Source organism: Mycteria americana, chromosome 7 (genome assembly GCF_035582795.1).
Source record: "Mycteria americana isolate JAX WOST 10 ecotype Jacksonville Zoo and Gardens chromosome 7, USCA_MyAme_1.0, whole genome shotgun sequence".
Lineage (NCBI taxonomy): Eukaryota > Metazoa > Chordata > Aves > Ciconiiformes > Ciconiidae > Mycteria > Mycteria americana.
The window spans coordinates 327,431-350,859 of NC_134371.1; the positions used below are offsets into that span (position 1 = coordinate 327,431).

General features: G+C 39.7%; 1 protein-coding gene across 1 annotated transcript in view; it reads right to left on the bottom strand.

Annotated features, from left to right (window-relative positions):
- The window catches only part of WWTR1 (WW domain containing transcription regulator 1), an 84,992-nt gene that overhangs the window by 20,071 nt on the left and 41,492 nt on the right, over positions 1 to 23,429 (bottom strand). Inside the window, exon 2 of the mRNA XM_075506671.1 lies at positions 12,371 to 12,507. Within this exon, the coding sequence (XP_075362786.1) occupies positions 12,371 to 12,507 (137 nt within the window). The remainder of the gene's footprint in view (positions 1 to 12,370; positions 12,508 to 23,429) is intronic.

A 23,429-nucleotide genomic window follows, 5' to 3' on the forward strand; every position in this document is an offset into this window, starting at 1 on the left:
TCCTTCTCCCCTCAGTCAATAGTCACCCTGCAGCCGCTGCCACTTTCCTCAGCACGGTTCTTGGCCCACGTTAGGTGATTTGGGCACTAAAAAACTCCATACAGTTTGTGCACTAGCAAATACCCATAGGCAGCAGATAAATCCTTCATATGTGTAATCTCACATACATGAAGAGTCCCTGATTCAAGACAGGGAACATTCATAGAAAGCATGACTGTGGCTCTCAGGAAAACAATATAAACTGATAGCAAAATGTCTTAAGTACCAGGGAAAATCTAACTGAAACATCCAGAAAAATGAAGAAAACAGTAACAGCCAGTAGTGCTGAACAAGTATATCGGCTCCAGCAAAAGGAGCTGTGAATTAAGAGACAGGCTGACTGACAACGTAGTCTGGTAAGCACAGGAAGATAGTGGTGAAAATTCCCAGATCGTACACAACAGTCAAAAGACTGTGAGGAACAGAAACACTTTAAAATTTTTGGTGCCAGAGATACCCTTGGGCACCTCATAGCGTTGTGGAAATGTAGTGATTGTTGGTATCAGTCATTTTCAGTGAAGAAGTTTGCCATCGCACAAGCACGTCCAGTACTTCTGATATTAAGCAACCCAAAAACGCTGTATGGGCTCCTGATTTACCCAAGATAAAAGTTCTTCCTGTTTATGGTGCTAAGAATAGCATCCAGCATTGATATCCTCCAGATAAGCCAGGAGTGAAGTACAGTGAATTTTCCAAGTATTACCTATATGGTTTGTTCAGAGTGCGGATTAGTTTAATTACTGATGCAGATCAGTACTAGCTGCATCTAGCAGGAGTGGATTAGTCCTGTGCTATATCCAGGGCCAGTTTGGGTCTAGAGGCAGCTTTATTACCTGTAGGTGGTGCAAAGCCCACGCTAATAAATCCTTCTGGACCTCGTGGAAAGCATGCAGGCATATCTAAACCATCCCTGCAATGTGCTTCCAGAATCAGCAGTTCTGCAGAGTATAGCACCGAGATGCCAGTGTGTCATCCAGCATGACTTCTCTAGAGGCATGTAGATGTCATTTATCCCCAAATTAAGTCTCCTGGAACCTCCAGACTGCAGTGCAGAGGCACCCACTTCATTCTGTGGAAGTGTATTATCACCAGCTTTGAGAGGATCATATCAGACCTGATGCGTAAAATCTCCATACAATTTCAGATTTGGGATTCTCTGCATGATGCTCTCAAGATACAGAAAGATGACTATACTACCTGAATGCAGACAGGCTTATACTGGAAACTGCAGCTTCCTACATCAACAGCTATTATCTCTGAGAAATTCTGACCCAAGAAAATCAGAAGACCTAAAGAAATGTCCAGGTCAAAGAACATAAAGAAAATCTACCAATGATAAATGATCTTTCCATGTTCCCTGCAGACCTCGTGGCAGCTGGAATACTTGAGACAAAAGATGCACAGGAAGGAAGTGCGGTGATGTTACACACAAAGCCAGAGACAGAGACAGGCACCGGCAGTACTAACGTGAAACCTGCAGCACTCGTAATCCTCCTAAATGAACTACTGGCCCAGAAATCCTGAGTTTGGCAGAGCAGTTAAGGCTACTGAATGATGCTTCAGAAAACCTAATGCAGTGGTGCTGCACAAGCTACAACCAAAAGCATTTGCCGTTGGAGTCTGACAGATGGGGCAAAGGGACTTCCTGGTGAACTGAACAATTCCACTAGGAAGATTGCTGGCTATGAGGCTTTGAGACGTTTGGCAGAAATCTGCATGTGCTGTACAGTGTGTGTGAGTACACAAAGCAAATCCAACAATGGGGCTTACTGGGCATAGGTGGTTCAATACAGTGCAAATGTGCAATAAGTCCATCCACAGTTTTTGAAAACTCCAGTTGTCCTGCTGTGGCGGAATGGGCCCCCCGCCAGCCAGCAACTAAGTCCCCTGCAGGCAGTCACTCAATTCCTCCCCTGCCAGCAGGATGGGGGAGAGAACTGGAAGAGCAAAGGCGAGAAAAACTTGTGGGCTGAGATAAAGACAGTTTAGTAAGTGAGGCAAAGCTGCGCACACAAGCAAAGCAAAATAATTTATTCACGAGTTCCCATCAGCAGGCAGAAGTTTAGCCACTTCCTGGAAAGCAGGTACTCAGCACACCTAAGGGTTACTTGGGAAGACAAATGCCATACCCATGACCGTCCCCCCTTCCTCCTCCTTTCCTTGACCTTTTATTGCTGAGCATGGCATCATATGGTATGGAACATCCCCTTAGGTAATTCAGATCAGCTGTCTCGGCAGCGTCACCTCCCGATTTCTTGCGAACCCCCAACCTACTTGCAGTGTGGAGGGGAAACAGTGGGAAAAAACAGAAAGCCTCAAGGCTCTGCAAGCTCTGCTCAGGCATAGCCAAAACACTGCTGTGTTACCAACAGTGTTTTAGTCACAAATCCAAAACACGGCACCATAGGGGCTGCTATGAAATGAACTCCATCCCAGCCAAACCCAGTACAAATGCCGGGTGAGTGCATAGCACTTGTATAGGAAACCAAATGCTTCTGTAAAATACTGGACTTCCTGTTCAGATGCAGTACAACTGATCTGATGTACTCTTCAGTACCTTTCAGTCAGGATGCTGGAAACTAGTAATTCAAAACCAATATTAAAAAAATCCTTAAGCTCTACCTTAATTCAAGTCTGGGTAAAAAAGGAAACCACATCTGGCGGCAACTGGACATACTGTAGCTCCACTGAGCTGGCTTTTCTGCTGGATGCTTCCTAATGTCTCCAACTTTCTGACTGCACAGGGAGACTATGGCAAGGTACATCTGGGAATAAACCAAAATACACTCACGAGTGATTTGTGTTTTGCTACATGAGGAAAATAACTTCATCCCATACCTATCTTATTACAGAAAACATCTTTACACATTGTAAAGGCAAAGGATCTGCTCATCTCGGTCCTGTGTATGCTTCTCTGCATTCATGACAGAAGACATCACTGTGGCAAACAATACAGAAGTTTCCAGTGTACGTAGTCGTGGAATGACGCAACTAATATGACTGAACTTTCCACAAAATAAATTAAAACCAAGGTTCAGATTTGCTGGAAACCTTTTTTGTGACCTGTTTTTTGTTGAAAATCATGACATATTTTTACCTAATCTATGCTTGCAAAAATGATACTGAAGTTTACAGATCTGGACAAATTAAAACACCGCCCTAGACAGGACAATTCCAAAAGTAAGTCTGAATAGAATATCAGATGCTTGCTGTTATCAACCTCTAGTTTATACATCAATTGATAATGAAGTATGCTTTTACAGGTAATTACCTGCATCTTTCTAGACATTTTCTTTACAGAATCAACACCATTAAAATCTGTGGTCAGATTTGTCTCCCATATAATCGTGCCAACACTTATGATCACTTAAAATGATTTCCCTCTTTTTTCTCTTAATGCCTACTATTATTTATATTTGAGTTCTGAACTTGTATTTGAATGCTATGAGGAACATAATGGAGTTTGGGTTAAAAAAGAAAAACCTGCAGTCCATGCTCCAACTGGACTACCCAGTATGAATACTGATTTCAGTACAATGACACTCATCTAATAAATCAGTGACACTTTAACAACTCTTTTCAGCCTGTGGTCTGGGGAGCCTTAGGACCTCTGGACTGTTTTGGGGAGGTCAAAAGGTAACTAAGGAAAATAAACTGGTCTTCAGTAAGTTTAAATTCACTAGGCAGGGTTTGGCACTCCTAGTGTAATGTTTCTAAGGTTCTGCAAACAAAGGAAAAATATAAAAAGCTCAAATCTCCCACTCTATGGTAAAGGAGATTGGACATAACACAGCAGGTGAAAAGCATTCACCATTTGAGCAGACAGCCTCAGGGTGGCCTTGAATTCAGTTCTCCTGGGGAAAAACATTTATTTTGCAAAATGAAGTAAGTCTCTTCAATAAACAGCCATTACACAATTTTCCAGCTCAAATGAAAGCGAGTAAAAATGTGGAGCTAAGTTCCAAACCTGGAGTATGTGGCCACAGTTTCATTGCAGTCCATGGAATTACAAGTATTTAGTTCACATCTCGAGTTAGACCTATGCAATTTTCTTTTTCCAGTCAGATGAAAAATGAAAAAAATTCTTTCATTGCTTTTGTTTGCTTTTAAATTAATAATGATACTCTAGTGAATTAGGTTTTCTGACATTGTAGGAAACCTTTCTGTTGATGACTTTGCTGGATATATACTAAGCAAGGATTATTTTGTGGGCAAAAGACTCTGCTAGTTGCAAAAGCCAAAACATGCAAGCGTAAACTGTTTCTGACATACGCGTTGAACCGATTGTACCAACTTTTATTATTTTAGTGTCAGAAGTGTCTGGATGCAACTGTGGATCTTCTTCTCTACTCTGTTTATAGGCAGCCCAGAGCCTAATTCATATGAACTGGCCAGCGTCAGGTGTCACGCAACACAGTCTGATGAAAAACAAATGTCTATAGAGGTTAAAGAAAAAAAAAAAAAAAAAAAGAACTAACCCAGCCATACTACAGTTTTGACTTAGTCACGACATTGTGAAGAAAAAAAGACTAGGCTCCTCTCCTTTTCTCTCTCTGCTTCTGCCAACAAAGAACTGCTTGTTTCACTTATTTCCCAGAAACAGCATTAGCCATCCAACAAGGTCAGCAAAAAATGCCGCTTTTCAGTTCTGGTGCATTTTGTTCCAAAAATCTGTAAAGTATTAAACCAAAAAGTTGTACTATCCCAGTGCACACAGACTCCTTTATTCAGATTTCTGGGCTGAAAATAGCTATACAGAAATTTCTCAACAGTTTCAACTGCTACGTTAAGTTCTGTAATATACACATTTAACTAATCTTTCCTGTCTTCAATGATTCAAGCTTAAAAAAACCCAAATGAACAACCTGCAGGTGCAGCAAAGCTATGATTTAGCAGGAAGTTATTTAAAAGATTAGAGATTTACTCTAAGCACTTTTAACAATAAATCAATAACAACAAATAATGGTGGGGGCTGCTTGACTGGAGAGACAGCTTCAATGCCGATGACCAATTACTGATGACCATTATTATTTCAAATAGTTATTATTTTTACTTTTGTTTCATGCAATCTTCAGCTTTTTCACTTCACTCACTTTGAAACTATGAAAACGACACTCCACTCTTGCACTGGCACATATTTGGATTACTAACCTTGAAGGGAAATGCTTACACCAACAGGAATGTCTTTGTGTTAAAATTAAAAATTACTAGATTTTGAAACAATACCAACATCTCTTTTGAACACATCAACCTTTAACATTTCAGATTTACTAGATAGTCAGTTGCTGGTTTAAAGGAGTGTGTCCTTTGAGGTATCTGGATTTAATTTACCTGATACTGACGTTAATTCCTATTAGTCTCTGGAACTATTAGCCACTGTCCTTAAAACATAAATAAATTACTCCATTTGAAATCTGCCTGATAAATTACTTCTTAGAGGTTTTAATTGCAAATAACAAAAAAACCCCCAAAACATTCTTTTCCAGAGCTGTGTCATAAAACTCTCATTTCCACAGAATGTGCAAGTCCTCTACAATGCTTTCAGCTCTCCTGTAAGAATTATTTCATTAACCAGAAGCAGGTGCCAAAATTATTCACATTGACCACAACTGAATTGTGTCCGCTTCTTTCAGGATATCCAGTAATTAAAAATGACCTGGAACAGGAAGCCTTTCCACTGGGCAGGTGGTGTGAGGGTATGGGCTACACCGAGGGAAAAACACGTTCCTCTCAATGTTACATATTTGTAGCCAAATTTCCAGCCAATGCAAACCAAGCCTTGCAAAATCTAGACCATTTAAGGTATGTTAGTTATCACTAAAATGCATACCACCTGTTTTTAAACACTTTGGGAGTTTCTGCGTTCTTATCTCCGGAGACTCACTTCGAAACAGTAACCAAAACTGCATTTTATCATCCTCAAACAACAGGAGCTACACCTCTTTTATCATGGCAGGATATGGAAACTTTGGTTCATGTGTTTATTGCTCTTAGACAGGATTATTGCATTGTTTTACCAGTTGGATTTCCTGGCTGATCAAAAAAAATGAAAGCAGAAGGCAAAGTGCCATAACCCCCAGTTGTATCCAGACCTAATTACATTATTGTTAGCAATACACCTGAAAGCTAAACTTTTCAGATTCACGGATGAACTTCTATAACACAAACAGTTGTCAGTGTAAGAGGCTCTCCACGTTAAATCCTATTGTGTTACACATAATGTCTTTCACCTTAGAGAACCAGTGTATTTAACAGTTAAAACTATCCTGCTTGTATCACTTGGGTCATGCCTGATGGTGGATCTTGACAGAGTAAGCTTCTAAGGCAAGCTTTCTCTTCTTTGGTAGGGAAAAAAGGTAAAAATCAAATAATTCTTCATCTGGAGTTTGAGACAGTAAGCTAATATGGCTGAACTCTCAGGATCAATGCATACGCTGACCCTAAACAAATTAACATTGGGCTTTCCACTGTTTTGTGCCTGAACTGCTTGATCTATAAAATGGAGGTAAATATTACCAGCTTCTACCACAGATGTGCCATGTTTTATTTTTCCTATGCTCTGTATTTACACATGATCTGACTGGGTGAAAGTGCAGGTGTCAAGTGCAAACAAAAGTACATGTAGCACCCTTCCCCCTCTGCCAGAAATTGTTCTCTGTTCTTAAGTGTGTATTACACGCTCTGAAACCCCACCACCTCATGCTGATGATACAAGACCCATTTTCTCTACGGTGCCAGTCTCCTACCTGACGAAAGCATGAGAATTGCACCAGGACCCTCTAATCTGTCACAAAGGTTTTCAAGACCTGATTGCATAAAGCCCTGAGCAACCTGGTCTGATCTCATAGCTGATTCTGCTTTGAGCAGGAGGTTGGGTTAGAGATGTCCCAAGGCCCCTTCCCACCTGACTTATTCTGTGATGGCTACAACCTTAAATTTTGCAAGGCCCCAACCCTCAGCTATGTGTGGAAACTCATCTAGCTTCCTTCCTTACCTCAGAATAGGCATCCTTACCTTTGCAAGCTCCTAACATTGTTAGTTACCTTCTAGCAGCTGTCCCTCAATTCCGTACATCTGAATGACTTCACAGTTTCTTATAGTACCTCTTTGAGGACACCACTAGCAGATAACTGATAAAAAACCAGCAGCACAGAGATAAATTAAAACAATCTGCTCCAGATACAGATAGAGCACTGGAACAATGGAAACCTCAGGAATTACAATATTAAGCATCTTTATGATTTTTTTCCTGCAAATATGCATATTAATGAATTCATCTTGACAGAACCTGAGAGAACATATAGTTATGAGGTATTATGTCAGTGTTCAGAATTAAGAGTGATCTGGGTACATTTTCTGAAGGCAAGATTAGCTGGGCCAATAGACACTATGCACTAAGATAATAATTTACAAGGTACGAAATTATCAAGTTATCAACCACCGTCATAGAACAGCCCAGGTTGGAAGGGACCTTGAAAGACCTCGTCCAAACTTACATGGAAAATAATAGATTATGAGGGAAAAACCAGGGTAAGAGAAGATGGCTCAGCTCTAATGCACAAGGGATCTACACAAACATAGCTCTGCTCGTCTCCTTGCTTCACTCCTCATCACTTCTTCCCTGACAGCCAGCTCATACATGATTGCAGCTTTTAAAAGCCTTTCCACCCATCAATCACATCTCCATGCAAAGACTGATGAGTCACACAAGTCCTCTTGTGTACCAGAAGTGGAAAATGCAAAGTGGTAAAATCAGGTATGCGTTTCTGTTGTTGATGCTGGACTGTCCACCGTGAAGAGAGAGGCAAAGGTGACGGTGGTAGCCAGGCACTAGGGAGCATCACGGACGTCCAGCCTCATTGGACTTCGTTGAGCTTAGCTAGACCAAACACCCATTTTAACCCAAGTTTCTAGTTAGATAAATTGAAAGCCCCTATCCACGCCCAAATAAACTCAAAGGCATTTTAAAAAGTGGCAGAGTGCCCAAAACTCTCAAACCACCAAACTCTGGGCACTACTTAACACACAGCTTAGTCACTCATACAGGACCTAGAATAACTGGGCCTTGCAGTCTGCAGCTGGTGTTTGCTGCAAGGCCTAAATTCTACAACTGACTGTACCATGATGTATGCCACTTTGCACAGAAGGTCCTCTGAGTTTTTTTGCAGATAGAGTCTGGTCTTTTCATTAGAGCTTTTTAAGGAACTCGCGCATATAAATTCAAGCTAATTTATATACAAAACATAAATACTATCAGAGGATTTTATTATTTTATGTCAAAGTAAGTTGCAATCTGTTAAACTTGAACAACATTTCAATGAAGACCAGATTGTGCTCACCAACTGGATAAAGAGTACAATCACAAAAGAAATCTCTTTAAAACAGTTTGAAGGAAGCAGGATGAAAATAACAATGGTTTTGAGTGTTGCATAACGTAGAATAGAGAAAGACTACAAAACAAGCAGCATTAATTAAAAATTGTTGCAAAAGAAACTTTTATAAGGATCTAATTTTTTCCCCTAAATCTTGCTACACATAGCCAAAACCCATACTCCACAATCTTCTTATACTAGTGACTTCCATTAAGGCAGAACAGCTTCCCTAGCTTGGACTTAGGCACTTCCAGAGAACAATCTAGTCATTTAAGTCAGGCAGTAGTTTGACCATTAGCTTAGGTGCGCTGAACTACCCTCTCCTTCCTTTCATTCACAGGAAGTCCATGGAGCTTGGTCTCCTAATTCAGGGCCCTAGGTTAGATGCCTAAAATAAGGGTGTACAAATACCCCTCCTTCCCCATATGGTCTTTGATTCTACCACAATAATGGAGTTGACTGGCAATAGATAGCTAATACTTCATCAATCAGCTGAAAAAGACTGTTTCAGAATGGGCAGAAAACTAATACGTGTGCAGATTCAGCACCAAAGTAAATGGGATTTATGAAGCACTTATGAAGATGCAAGAAATACAGTGTTTCCAGTTGTCTTCAGTCAGAGGCTGATCATTTTCCCTGTTGCGTTCCAACAACAAAATACACAGTTAAAAGATTCCTGTTAATGTTGTCCTTTCCTTAGTATATCCATCTACAAACTGTCTTAGAAGAACCACAAGGGTAAAATATTTAGAAAAAGCAGACTGAACAAGTCTGAATATATGCTAACCTGCAACACTATGCTTTCAATCTCTGGGACAAATTTCCCTTTTCATTCATGAAACTTCATTGAATTTAGTGGTGGTGTGTAAGTGAGCATAGAAACCTGCCTAGCATGTATTAGTTTTCTGTAAATTTATCAAGATGCATCAAAGGAAGAAAGACCTTCAGACACCTTTGTTACACAACATTTAAAAAGCAATGCTTTAAATGTTAGTGAGAAAACTAACACTGCTGAAGTTATAAGAAAACCAGTATGTGTAGCTCATAAATAGACGACATAAAACCACAGCAAGGAAAAAGGTAGAAAAATACAGCAGATTTTGTAAGGTATGTCCACTAATTTCAATCAACTTTCACTACCCGTTTCTCTATGTCTCCAGCATAGGCATACTATGATTTGGTATCACTTAGTCCCACTGTGCTTTTGACAGAATGTTTTTAAGAGCCTTCTGTACACTTCCCAGCAAATACTGCTGAAAGGAGTTTATAAACCAAAGCAACAAGCTGTACAGAACAGACCATATTTTCCGTCTCTTCATAAGAAGCATAGCAAGAAAAACACATGTGTTAGTAATTGGAAATGCAGACCACTATGCAGACCTGGAATACTTAGATCCTTTTCTTTTAAGTGGCACATCTTCAAAAGAGAAACTTATTTTAATTCCTACAGTACCAAAAAACGCTGAGGCAAAAGACAGATGCGTAGACTTCATTTGCTAAAAAGTTACAAAATTATGGCCAGCAGAGTGGCTTAACTTGGTGTCCAGTTTCCATTTCTCCTCTGATGTCTGTTAGATGTTGGCACAATCACTTTTGGCTTAGAGGTCTGACTGCCAGACCAACAAATTGCTCACTCCAATGTCTGAGCACACCCAGGAAAGCAGGTTTAGCAGTAATACTGTTAGCATCACAAAAGAGCAAAAAGGCCCTTCCTTTTTGCCAAGATATTTTCAAAACAGAGACGTTCTACTTTAGCACTGGAAACTGCACTCACATGTATTTTAAACTGTCACATGAAGTATTCAGAGGCTACTGTATTCAGTTTAGATGACTGCAATCTTGTAGTTTCTGTGTGTGTACATATCTGTATATATATATACACACACAGCTTCCAGATTAAATATTTTTTAATATATTTTCTAATAAAAGAGTGTCACATTTGGTGTGTTCAAATAGGTGGATTGGAAAATCAGGGACTGTGATGCTGAATTTAATAATGTGGTGCTGAAAGTGCCACTCAGCTGTGCAAACAGATTTGCTTGCTCCCGAAGTGTCACAGCATGCCTTTCAAAAGCCACCAGAATGAGAAAAAGTTCATCAAAACTTATTGATAAAATATTTCCTTGATTAAATAATATATACACTGTGGAAATTTTTTACATACTACTTCTAGTGGGCTAATGTTTAGGAAATTCAGTCACAGATCTGAAACACTATGCCAAGCACCGTATAAATACCTACCAAAAAGTGGAACCTCATCTATAAATGTGAAGGGTACTGAATGAAATATAGTCTGCATTTGATGTGACAGATTTTGAAGTCTGTGGAAATGCCCCTGTTGGGCACCTGAAGTCCCTTCAAGAACAGACTCTTAATTAGGTATATGCTTTTATTTCTGATCGTTTGTAGCTTGAGAAAGACCCTCCTCTAAGATTCAGTATACAAGTATTTCAGTACAGGATTTGGCTTTGATTCACTTCCCCTGACAAGCTGGGGGAAAAAGCTTGCTGTACACTGTCCTGATTTATGGCACCTCCTTTGTTTTTTAATTAGAGAGAATGTAACAGATGTCAACATAAGTTGAGGAGTTGGTATGAACAAAATACCCCACTGTCCTATTCTTACCTCTTGGCCATTTCAGAATTGCTATAAACAGATTGACAGAAACGCAGCTGTGGTTTGAAGTAACATGCGCAGAGCAATTCTTAGTTTTACCATGTAGCACGACACACAGCAGTAGACCCTAATCTTTCGGATTTTGCTCAGGTTTCTCTTCAGATATCTACTCTTGTGATACAATTTGCTACTGCCCGCTAAAACACATAACATAACCAACACCTTTTACTGAATATATTCAAGCAGGACAGTTGTTGAGAGAAAGGTAGAAGAAAGGACTGTAGTTAGTTACCTCAGGGCACAGCCTAGGTGTTTATTATAAATTTAAGACAAAAGTAAATATGTATATTGCATTACTGCTATTTGTGACCACTGGCAGCCAAATGTTTACCGTTTTCTTGGCATGTGAAGAGACAACTCCGATGAACCACCCTGCAAATGAATAATCATGAAATCACGGAACCAACTTACCAAAAATTAACCTGAACAAGAATCTGGTCTGTGTTTTTAAGACTACCTATTCGACATAGTTTTGTGGTCTTCAGCCTGTAAGCTGACCTATCTGTTCCTCATTTCCTTGAATGGTAGAAAAGTTAAAACTGTGGAAGTGAAGGGATTATTTGTAATTCTCAATTACACATGAAAATGTTTTCTTCCATTTACATCTTTTCTTTAAAATTTTCAGAGTTTTCATGGCTTTATTTTCACTAGGGCTCGTATCTGGCAAAATCAGAGGAACATAAGTTGATGCTTAAATTTAAGCTTGAAGTGCTAAACAGGAACAGCAATGGAACCACACCAATTATAGAAAGTCTTTAGGTAATTCATACCGCAAAATAGACGTTTTAGTATTTTGGAAGTAGCTTCCAGTGCAGAACCTAACTATGCAAAAAGACCCCACTGCCATAAACAAACAAACAAGCAAACCAGCTACAACCTCTGACCTGAAGAAACACAGGAAAGACTGCAGACATCTAACAGCACTTTGCACAGCAAGCTTTGGAAGTTCTATGGTGGGCTTGTAGAGGCTTTATACCACTTCTGAATGAAAAAGCACAGGAAGAGCTTATTTTTCTATGGTCAATACTACATCAAAAATTTGTCACAGAGGCTCTAAAATAAAATGCATGAGATGTTAGAACTTCACCTCAAACAGTACAAATTCACTTGCTGCCAACTCTACAGAGAGAAAAATAAGGAGGTGGAGAATGTACTGTTAGGCCCGAGGGCAGAACCAGAGCTACCCTTCTTGAAGCAAAAATGACTTTGGCAAACAGATTAGTAGAAGGTGACTCTCCTCTCTCTTTTCTATTTTCACCACAGAGATGACATCCGGTACTCACCGAGATTTGGCTGAGACATCGCCATAGACCTCTGTGGTATTGGTGTGGAAGTAGCTGCAGGATGGTGGCTCATGTGATTCAGCGGCTGGTTCATAGTTTTTCGAGGATCTTGCCATGTTGTAATTTTTTCTATGTGACTGAGAAAGAAAAGATAAAACACAAGCTTAACACAAATACCCAAGTATATTATATACGTGGTTAGGCATAATGTCATGAAAGTCCTATTTGCTTTTCTTATCCCACATGTTTCTACCCTTCTCATCTCGCCCTAACCCGTTTGAAATTATCTCTCATCTTGCCATTTATTTGTTCTTCTGATCTTCTGCCCCTGCCACTCTTAACTTTTTATGCACTACTGTTGAATAGTGCATAAACTTTTACTTGAACAACTGGTGAATTGTATTATGATATTGAAAATCTGTAATACACACTCATCTTCCAAATTACTTAATTGTCCAAAAGTTGTTTACTCTTGTCCTATCGGTCTTTTTCTATATACTCAAATATATGGCTATTCTTCATTCAGCAATATATGATCATTTTGCTGAGTTTTGAAAAGACAACTTGTTTCTCTTGCCAAATCCAACCGCTTTGTTGCTTACCACCCCATGAAAACTAGTCTGTCTGTATGTCTCCAAGAATATCAGCATACATTCTCATTACCAAAAGGGGCAGATTGTGTCCTCATGACTCATGTGTAATCACCAATTTCTCTGTAAAGGCACTAACAGGTTTTATTGCAATCTAGTCAATATAGGTCAACAATGTACCTACGACCCTAGTATGCAAACCTTCATGTACCTACATTACCCTGAAAACTATGGAGCAGTGCATAAATCTGCATGAGATTGTACACTGAGTTAACTATAAAATGTGATTGCTGTAAAATATTTTTTGCCACAGAATACAGTGGTGAAGGAACTGTGGTTTTGTTGCAACTGAAGGTTTTCACTGAAATGCATCAGTATTGAAAGAAAGCTACCAGGACAAGGATGTTAAGGATCAGCATATAATTCTATTTGAAACAAGAAAAGAAAAAGGAACTGTCTTAAAGCAATCGATAGTGTGGTATCTATCTAGGGACTGCCTGGTTCCATGTCCAGCTTTCTGCCCAACTGACTAACCAGGCTACTGATTACTGGCTGGACTTGGGTGGGTTTTCCTCTATTAGTTTTTTGCTAGAAAACTTTAAGAGAGATATGTCTTTAAGAAGAACATGTAAAGAAGGATAAAAATTTAAACATTCTGTGCCTGGAAAACCATTCCAATAGACCTTTCATAAAAGCACAGTCTAACATCATCTTCACTGAACTCAGTCTCAAACTCATCATTGCTACTTTCACTGACATTACTAGCATTGCTGTTACTGCTGCGACCACTCCACGCCTTCAGCTCAGACTCAGCGGATCACCAGTACTATTTCCCAAGCAAGTTTCCGTCTATTGTGATGCTACCACATCCAAACTCTTTACAGTAAGTCTCTGATATTACCAAAAATAATGTGAATTACAAGCAGGAAAAAAAAAAGAACAACCTGATCCATTTTTTAAAGAACGGAAAAAAGTGACACTGTCTTAATTTAGTCTGTAGCCATTTTCTTTTCCCAATATTTTACATTTAATATCCAGTTCCAAAACTGTAACTGAAGATCATGCTTTCACTTCGATGCTTGTCTAAAACTCAGCCTCTAAGTTGTTGAGTCACTTCCTTTCTCCATAGCTTCCAGAATATTTGCTTGTTATCTTTCATAATGAAACCACCCACCATTGCTTCTCCCTGCCATTAAAACACTTTATTCTCCCCTCATTGTAAACCTTTATTATATTTTAGCTTTTCTTCTTTTTACTCTTACCTTTCAAGTATGAGAAGTCTTATATCCAGTTCAGTTAAATGATCTTTTTCCAAAATTAAGAAATGGCATTCTGAATGAAAGATGCTGCTATAGCAATAAATTGGGCAATGTTTTCTGTTAAGTCCTAATTGTGCCTAACTGAGATGACAAGCATTTTTATTTAAAGTTCCATTGTTTTCTCTGGCACTGTAATTCAAATAAAGAAGCTACACTTAATCAAAGCTATGAATTTTGGAATACCAACATATAATAGAAAAGATTTTTCCCCCAATAGTGAGAAACATGTTTTTAAGCATGACCTTTAGTGATTAAATAAATTCTGCCTTGATGAAGCTTAGATCAAAACACATTTCTCAGTTTTAAATTTTTTTTTACATATAAACACTGTAAAATTTAAGCAAACAGGTTAAAATTAAATCAGACTTTTTTTCCCGTAATGTTCTTCTCTAAAAACTGAAAGCACAAATTCCTGTTAGGGAAACTTCAAGCACAAGTTAAAGTATTTATGAAGTCAGTTGTATTAAGCAATCTGTAACTTGTTTGAATGTATTCCTCACTCTACCTACAAATCCGAAACCTTTAACTAGAACCGCCAATTCCGTACAATGGGCAATAACAGGAAGTGCTCCTAACAAAAAGACACGCTAGAATACCAAAATGGTCAACTTCAAAAGTCTAGTTTGTTATCAAAGTTCCTTTCAGCAGTAACATTCTCACATTTCATGGGAATTCACAGACAACAAAATATGAGCACTCATTTTTTGATTCAGGCGAGAGCTAGGAACACAAACAGAGTTGTGTATGTGAGTTTGTACTTAAGGTTTTGAGGATCCTTCCATTTTAAGTATTTGGGAAAAGAGAACAAGTCTACCCCGTACAGCGCTCGGTCGCCCTCACAGTGGCAAAGTGTTTCCCGATGTTGAGAGGGAACCTCCTGCGTGTCAGTGTGTGCCCATCGCCCCTGGTCCTGCCAGTTACAGAGGCTGTACGTAATAGCCTGCAGTGAAGCAAGCAGACGGAAGCTAATTCATGCATTTCACCCTAGTGTCCAACTGAAGTGTGTAGCAGAAGACAGTCCCTGGCAAAATCTTTGGTCTGTTTCAGGGAAAGAAAGACGCAAGTCTTGCAGTTCAGGCTGAACTATGCTCAGCACTGTCAGGCACGCATGGCTGCAGGGTTTGGCACTGGACGTGGCTTTAATTCCAAAGGTGTCAAATATTACTTTCAGCCAACAGGACAAGCGACAGAATCCAGAATTGTCTTCAAACCCACAAATCTCAGCAGCAAGTACCACACAAATCTTTAAAACTGGGCAGTGGGTAGAACTTGCTGGTTTTAGTTCTTTTCTAACCTTTGCTGAGGTCCTGTTCTTTAAATTGTTGCTACAGCTACCTAATTTCCCACCCAGTATTGCCAGCTGTTATTTTATTTATTTATTTATTTATTATTATTATTTGTGTCTTCTTGCCTGAATGGTGGAAGATAATAACCACGTCACAGTGATGCAGCACTAACTCCAGGCACCAGCCCTGGTGATGTCAGTATAAAAAGAGAATAAAAATATTCTTCAGCAATACAGTTTATATAGTGCTGACAGTAAATATTATTGTCAGCTCAGCAAAATCTTGTCCAAATAATGACTTTGAAAGAAACTTAAAAACAGTACTATGTTAGTATTATCCTCAATATACTTTAAAAGCCAGGGAGTCAAGCAATAGTCACTCTCTTAGAAACACGTTTGGCATAACACACCCTGTTGAAACACTTGGTTTCTGATCCCCAAATTAGGATGAAATGAGATGTGTTCTTTCTGTAAAGGAGCTTTTTTCCACATTGTACCTGAAACAATTCTCCATTCCTTTCTTGATTTTTTAAAATACACCCACTTAAAATGTCCTGCCTACAAAGGATTACAAGGAAGAGCTCTGCCATTCGCTTTCCCTGAAGGATGTGTCTTTTCTTAGTTATCGACATAGTGAGGCAGTCAGCATTAAGCCAGCACAAAACATGAAGAAACGCATAATCCAGAATAAATCTACAAGGAAGTATTTTCTAAGTTAATATCTTTCTAGGATGTATCTTTATTGCCTTGCGGATTTTCTCCTTTTTCATTTGAAATAAGAGTTGCAAATTTAAAATATTCAGTAAGTTTTAATAAATTCATAAAGCCTCTTCTCACCTAAAAGTCTTCATAAGAAAAGATAAAAATGTTCTGTAAATCGCTATGCAAAACAACCAGTCATGAAACTGTAGCTGAAAACTAATACCGCTTTTGTTCAAAATCTCTTTTATCCTTTTTACAGAGAAAACAATCTGTACTTCAACTACACATGTGAGAAGCAGAGCAATGACAACCATTTAGCAACGCTTCTTAACTTACAGAAGAACTGAAAAATTGATCAAAAAACCTAAGGATCACAGATCTTAAAGATCTAAACTGCTAAAACAAACCAAACCAAACCAAACCACAGGAATTTTCTGTGTAAGCATGGTAACTTCTCAGCAGACATAGCCAGGATCCATGAGTGGCCTCGCTCACCCTCCTTGGTGCCATCCTGGCAGTGTACAAACATATCTTCTTCATTAAAAAACATGCAGACAGAGTGTCTGAAACAGAATTCTCAAATATGGCATTGATATTATGATTCAAGATCAAGTAATGGCTGGTTGTTACTAGAATTTATTACTATGACCGCTAAACCGATTTGGTTTTATCCAGTTATTAAAGAAAAGGCTGTTAAACATTAGACAATGCTTATTTAACAACTTAAGATAGCAGAATTGAAACCCCTACAATTGCCTAAAATCAGCACTAAGATTCTAAAATAAAGGGCTTGGTTTCAGGCCAGAGAAGCCTCCCCCCTGATTTCTATCGTTTATGTAAATACCGCCCCTTTATTTCTACATAGGAATCGGAAAAGATTATGTTAAACCTTTGCAGAAACACGTACCAGTTCATTCCACTTGAAATGTATTGGATTTATACTGGGATAACAGATTTTGGCTGAGTATCTTTTTATTTATACAGAAGAATAAAAGAAAATGTACCAGTGACAGAAATTAGCCTTTTTTAGATTCTTACAGCCTTCTGGGTATCAGAATTGACAAAATTCAATTCAGAACAGCCTCTTTTTCCTTAAAGGCCAATGGGTAAAGCATTAAACATTACAGGTGGATTTCAAACTTTAAAATGCAGAATGCTATCCTAAAATTCAGGACCTTCTTTATCACAATCAATTCAAAGGCAGTCACCAGTCGATGGTCACCAGGTGCCAGGGTCCCCCATTCATAACCCTGCTGCAAACGCTCAGTAACACGCCCTGTGCTGAGCAGCCAGACCAGATCCCGTCACGATGAGCAGGCCTAAGAGTGGCACGTAGCTCTGGACTGTCCACAGGACTGGGGTTTTGGAAAAAAGTGTGATACAGTGCAATGTTAGAGTAAGTCAGACTGAAGCTGCGATTTCATGACTGGCTGAGGACAACCCAAGTCCACGCTGCTGCTGAGAGGGAAAGTCCCACGTCCTCAGCCATGTGTTCTCGTCCCTTTTCTTGGGCTGACAGTAGTGATCCCGCAGTTGTGCAGTCTGCCAGATCAGGCTAAGCAAACCCTTATGGCTAACACTAATTTTGTATTCTTTTCTGTTTTGCCCATTCTGGTTTTGCTGGACTCTCATCCAACCAGCTGTATGGTTGCATGAGGAAAGGAGAGGCAATTCAGAGCCTTAGTGGTGGTAAAAGCAGCATTTCTGACTGTGAAACCACACCCTTTTACCACTCTTTATTTCAACCCTGGAAAAAAATCCTTTCGCTCATACGTGTGAAATTTCATTGTCATGAAGACCATTTATTCAGCTCTGAAATGTGTATCTGTACACAAGAAAGAAAAACACTACAGGGAGAACCCCTAAATATCCTTATCTGGAATCATATCAATCCATCTGTTCCTTGTTTTATTATTTCCAGAACTACTAATCCCAGAAGGATTGTTTTCTTGGCATACATCACATAGCCTACAACAATGAGACAGAAAACAAAGCTTCAGACAAAGGCAAGTAACATAGGCTAGAAATCTTGCCTTCATTGCTAAACTGTACTACATGGGTGACCCGCTTGGAAGACAGTAAATTTTTTACTTCTCCCAACATCTGAGCTTTACACTGGTACTGGACAAAGATTCAGCATTTAACTTTCAGGATCACTAGGACAATTAGGTATCACCGCCTTAAACCCCTGGTCTAAGTGTCTCCCCTAAGGCACTGACTTGTATGCTAGTTTTACCCACTTTATCAATGGAATTATATTGTTATAAATCACTTTACACACTTAATTCTGGTGTAGCAGCATCTATACAGAAAGATAACCTGTTAAACAAAATCTGTGTAAATTAATAATAAATACCACAAAACCATCTTTCTTTCATTCAGTCCTAAGAGCCATATTCTGTTTCTGTAAGTTGCAAGTTTTCACTTCCCTTATTTTTCTATAATTGCTAGTTTATGCTTTTAATTTTTGTGTCATTTTCTGCAAATGACAATCACATTTTCATTTTCAAAAGTTTTCATAAAATAGCTCCAAAGTTATGTAAATATTTTTCAATTTCCCTTGTCATTTTTACTTTCCTTTTCCCCCTAAAAGGCAATGGGAGAGGAAAATAGGAGATGGAACAATAACATGATTTTTGTTTAAAAATCTATATGAATAAAAAGTGCTGATCACATTTAAATACACTTTCTGCAACAAGTATTACTGTACTGATTGTTCAACCAAAGATGAAGCTGAAACGCAATGTCAGAACAATTCTAAAAAAGACTAATTTTATGAGTGCTCTAATCTCTAATTATTTGCTGTTTTATTATAATCTACTATTATTATGTATCTATTATTACCTCTTCTATTGCATGCCATTTTCTGTTCATCATCTACACACATTATCCAAAGAGCAGCCTAAGAGTTTGGGAGAGAATTAGTGAAACAGTTCTTTGCTATGAATTTTGAAGGTAAGTGTCTCCGTTACATGTGTATGAATCCAAAGAGGAGGAGCCCCAAACTTTAAAGATATCTTGCCGAATCTGTAACATTGAAGCTTCACTGCAAAGCAGAGACCTGACATGTAGAAACGTAACGAACTTTTAAGACTTGTTCTTATAAGATTCTTATTTGAGGCATATTCAAACACATGACAAAATAGCCCCAAAATACATATTCAAATTCTCACTTTCAACTTGTTCAGAAGCCATCTTTGCATCGCTTATTATTATCAATTCCAGTATCAGAGCAGACCATTTCTCAACAAGGACTTCATTCATAAATAAGCAGGGTAGGAAAGAAGAGACATTCATTTTAACTTCTATTTCTGCATCACAGATGAGACTGATGGGGGGTCTTCATAAGCAAACGAGAAGTTCTGAAAATAAGATTTTCAATAATACTTAGCTGGGGGCTAATACTGTTCCCACTGAAATCAGGGAAAGGCAAATAGTTACAACTCAAAGGAGATACACGAAGTATCCGTCAAGTATGACAGAACACGCTACTATGAACGCCGCCCCCAAATCCGGCATTCACACCCATGAAGTCCTACAATGCACAAGCTCAGTAAGTGGTAAATGGTATCCTAATGGTGGCCCCTCATCAGAAAAAAATTAAAGCAAAGCTGGGATCTAAACAACTCAGTATTTTACTAGGACTTTTTGATTCTGTTCCACCTGCTGTACCTTAGGCTTTTGTTAAACACTTCCTGTTTAGGCGTCCGCTTCCCACTCTGAAATGTCAGTGTTCTTCAGAATTTGTGCTACTGCTGTGTACTGCATTTTTTAACTGCTAGGCTCTAATCCCCGACTTCCACTGCAGCCTTGCCAAGACAGCTCAGTTAGTTTAAATTAGCAAGCAGCAGCATGAAGTACACTAATTCTCTTTCTGCTTGTACTAACTCCAACAACAAATGTATCTGAGTGGGTTCTATTTTCAGACCATATTTTTTTTCTATTATTAGGAAATTCAGATCTATTCATCTAAAAAGGTTTAAGGGGAATTGAGGAGAAAGAGCTGATTTGAAATACACTATTCCGTAAGTGTACCCTCACCTGAAATAACACCAACTTAGAGTCTGGCTAACACTGTTGTACTTGTACAGGGTGCTTCAGCAGGGCTTTGTCACACGGACCAGAGAGTGGATTTTGTGACTGAGCCACATCAAAGTAAAGCTGCTTCAGGGCAAGTGGGAAGCTGATGACTCACCAGCACGAACAGCCTCATGTTCTGACTCATTAACTGCTCTGAGCAGGGCGCTGGAGCATGTCCAGTCATCCGCTTCCGGCTACACCACCATTGCTAAACATTGGGAAATCTGTTTACCTCTCTGCAGGCAGAGCCAAGTCATTGCCCAACTTCTTCCCTCTGTCCCTCTGTTCCTTGTGAACAAAAAAGGGACAAAAAGGAAGCTAGTCTCAAGTAAGAGTCCACTCACAGTGCTTTGACGCTGCATGATGTGTCAGATATACTTTTATACAAATGGAAAGTTTTTTAAATTTGAGAAAATGACCTTGGGGCCACAACATCCCAGCCTATTGTGTGTGAGCTTGCTCACAGTACTGCAGTGCAATTTCTGGTAAAACTACAGCCAGAGCCAAGCCACACAGTATTTCAGTAACCATTACCATGAAGGATCTAGCAGCAAAAGAGAAATTGTGCATCAGCCTTCAATGTCTTTGAAACTTACTTTAAAACATGCTGGTATAAAACAATCTATTGACACAAACCAGAGATGCTCCCAGTAACTAGAGGAACAGCTTCTCCCCTCCTGCCCTGCCCGTGGCCTCGGCCATGCTTTCAAGTAGGGCTCCCTCACACAAGGCAAGGTGGGTTTTCTCCCCTGCGCAGCAGGTAGGAATTTTGGCCCTCTCTGATCCTGATGAAAGCAACCATTAGCATCACAAGTCAGCTGGCCCAAGATTCTTGAGAGACCATGACCCACCACGACCCACACGAGCAGCCCACCTTCACTGTCACCACCAGTTTGGCACGGCCCCAGCACAGCCTGAAGATAACTACTGGAAATGACAAAGAAAAATTCACATTCATTTTCGTTAATGCCTTCATCTGTGCAGGGGCCTCACTCACAAGGGTGCTAAGGGAGAAGAGAAGGCTCCAGGGAGACCTCCTAGCAGCCTTCCAGTACCTGCAGGGGCTCTACAAGCAAGCTGGAGGGGGACTTTTTACAAGGGCATGTAGTGATAGGACAAGGGGTCATGGCTTTAAACTGAAAGAGGGTAGATTTAGATTAGATGTAAGGAAGAAATGCTTCACTATGAGGGCGGTGAGGCATTGGAACAGGTTGCTCTGAGAAGCTGTGGCTGCCCCATCCCTGGAAGTGTTCAAGGCCAGGCTGGACGGGGCTTTGGACAACCTGCTCTGGTGGAAGGTGTCTCTGCCCGTGGCAGGGGGGCTGGACTAGATGGTCCGTAAGGTCCCTTTCAACACAAACCATTCTATGATTCTAAGCATTCAGCCTTTCAAAACAGAAAAGATTCAGTGGAGTTTAAAGGTGTCACCTGTTTTGCAGTAGACTTCCTGAGGCCAAACACAATGTCACAGTCAGTTCTGCACCTTGCTCATTCCCATCTTCTGCTACCTCCTCAGTTCAGTTGGTACAACTGGTTTAAACTATAGACAGCAACTCCAATCAGCAAAGCAGTCCAGATTAAAAACAGACCTAATCAAAATAATTATTAATATATTGGATCAATTTAGCACAACTTAAGGGTTGGTACAAAAGTTGGAGTGATTGGTCAAGGCAGGAACTCTTCACACATTTCCTTGTGGACTGTCACGTTGGGCTACATAAAACGTCACGCTTTCCAGAGATGAGGCCTTCAGCAGAGACCTGCATGCAACTCTCCCCCCACAGCTGCCCTGCCACGAGGGCTCGCTGGCCCTGGACACTCACCCCTGCACTCCCAGTGCCGTTTGCTGCCCCCCTCCTTCAGTTACGCTGCAGTTTGGTGGGGCTGCACTACAATCCAGATTCACAACATTAAGTGGGTCAAAAAGAACCCTGAACAAGGAGGTAACCGTAGGCTCAAGCAGTTGCATTTGCTTACCTTTAAACATGTAAAGTCCTCCCACGTATTTTTCAGCAACTGCCTTTTATAATCTAATAAGGTGACTTACGGCAGAGATGAAAGGAACCTGTACTATTACTATCACTGTTGTCGTTTCCTTTACAAGACAAGCCGGGGCCTGTTCAGGATACTGTGCCCCTCAGATCTTTAGGCACTCACTCCCTGCCCAAAAGGAGCTTCAAGGACTAACCTCACAACTCAGCGGGCAATTTGCTAAATAGAAGTGCGTTTGTATGTTCTCCTGAATGCACAAAACCCCATTTCTGTGGGAAAAAAGTAAAGAGTGAACTCTTTCCAATTATTTTCTTAATTAAATTTATTTTAAAACTTCAGTCTAATTCAAATATTCAACAACTATTGGTCTGGGAAAAGATTCATACAGTACATTCACATTAAAAATCATAGTGAGTATCAAGAGCAAATCAAGACTTCCTCTTGCATACACCAACCGAGAAATAATGTGTGTTAGCACACTCATTAATTACAGTGGTACCTACTAGCCGTATCTTCATTTGCACCAAATAATAAATACCAATTGTTTACTGTACACGTCAGGCCTGGTACATTCATGCATCTCTAACAAAACCTGTCAGCTGCCCGAGGGCAGACAGTAAACCACCACTGAGACAGTCCCTCATTTCCTCTCCTACAGAAGAGCATTCAAACAGAGTAGCTTGCTTTCGTCTTTCCCGGTACCTTTTATACAACAGTAGCTTTTACCACGTCAGTCCCATCTGCAAACGGTTCGCTGGTTTTCTGTTATTCCAGGTTCAGTTCAAAATTACTTCTCGCTCTAGAACCGTCAGTGCGCTTGACCCAGCCAATTTCATAGTACTTTATCATTTAATTCCCCTCCCCATGTCCTTTGCTTATCTAGCTTTGGCTTGATCTCTCTCTCTCCAAACCATTTGTCTCAAGCAGACAAGGCGCTAGGTTTTGGGGGTTTTTCTTTCAACTCTTTCCATTGAAAGAAACATCCTAGATGGCTTTGCCTTGTGACCTCCCTCAAAATTCTTAAATATTCTTAAATATTTTCTCCTTTGCTCTACTTTTAAACTTATTTCACACTCTAGTCCCTTTCACTT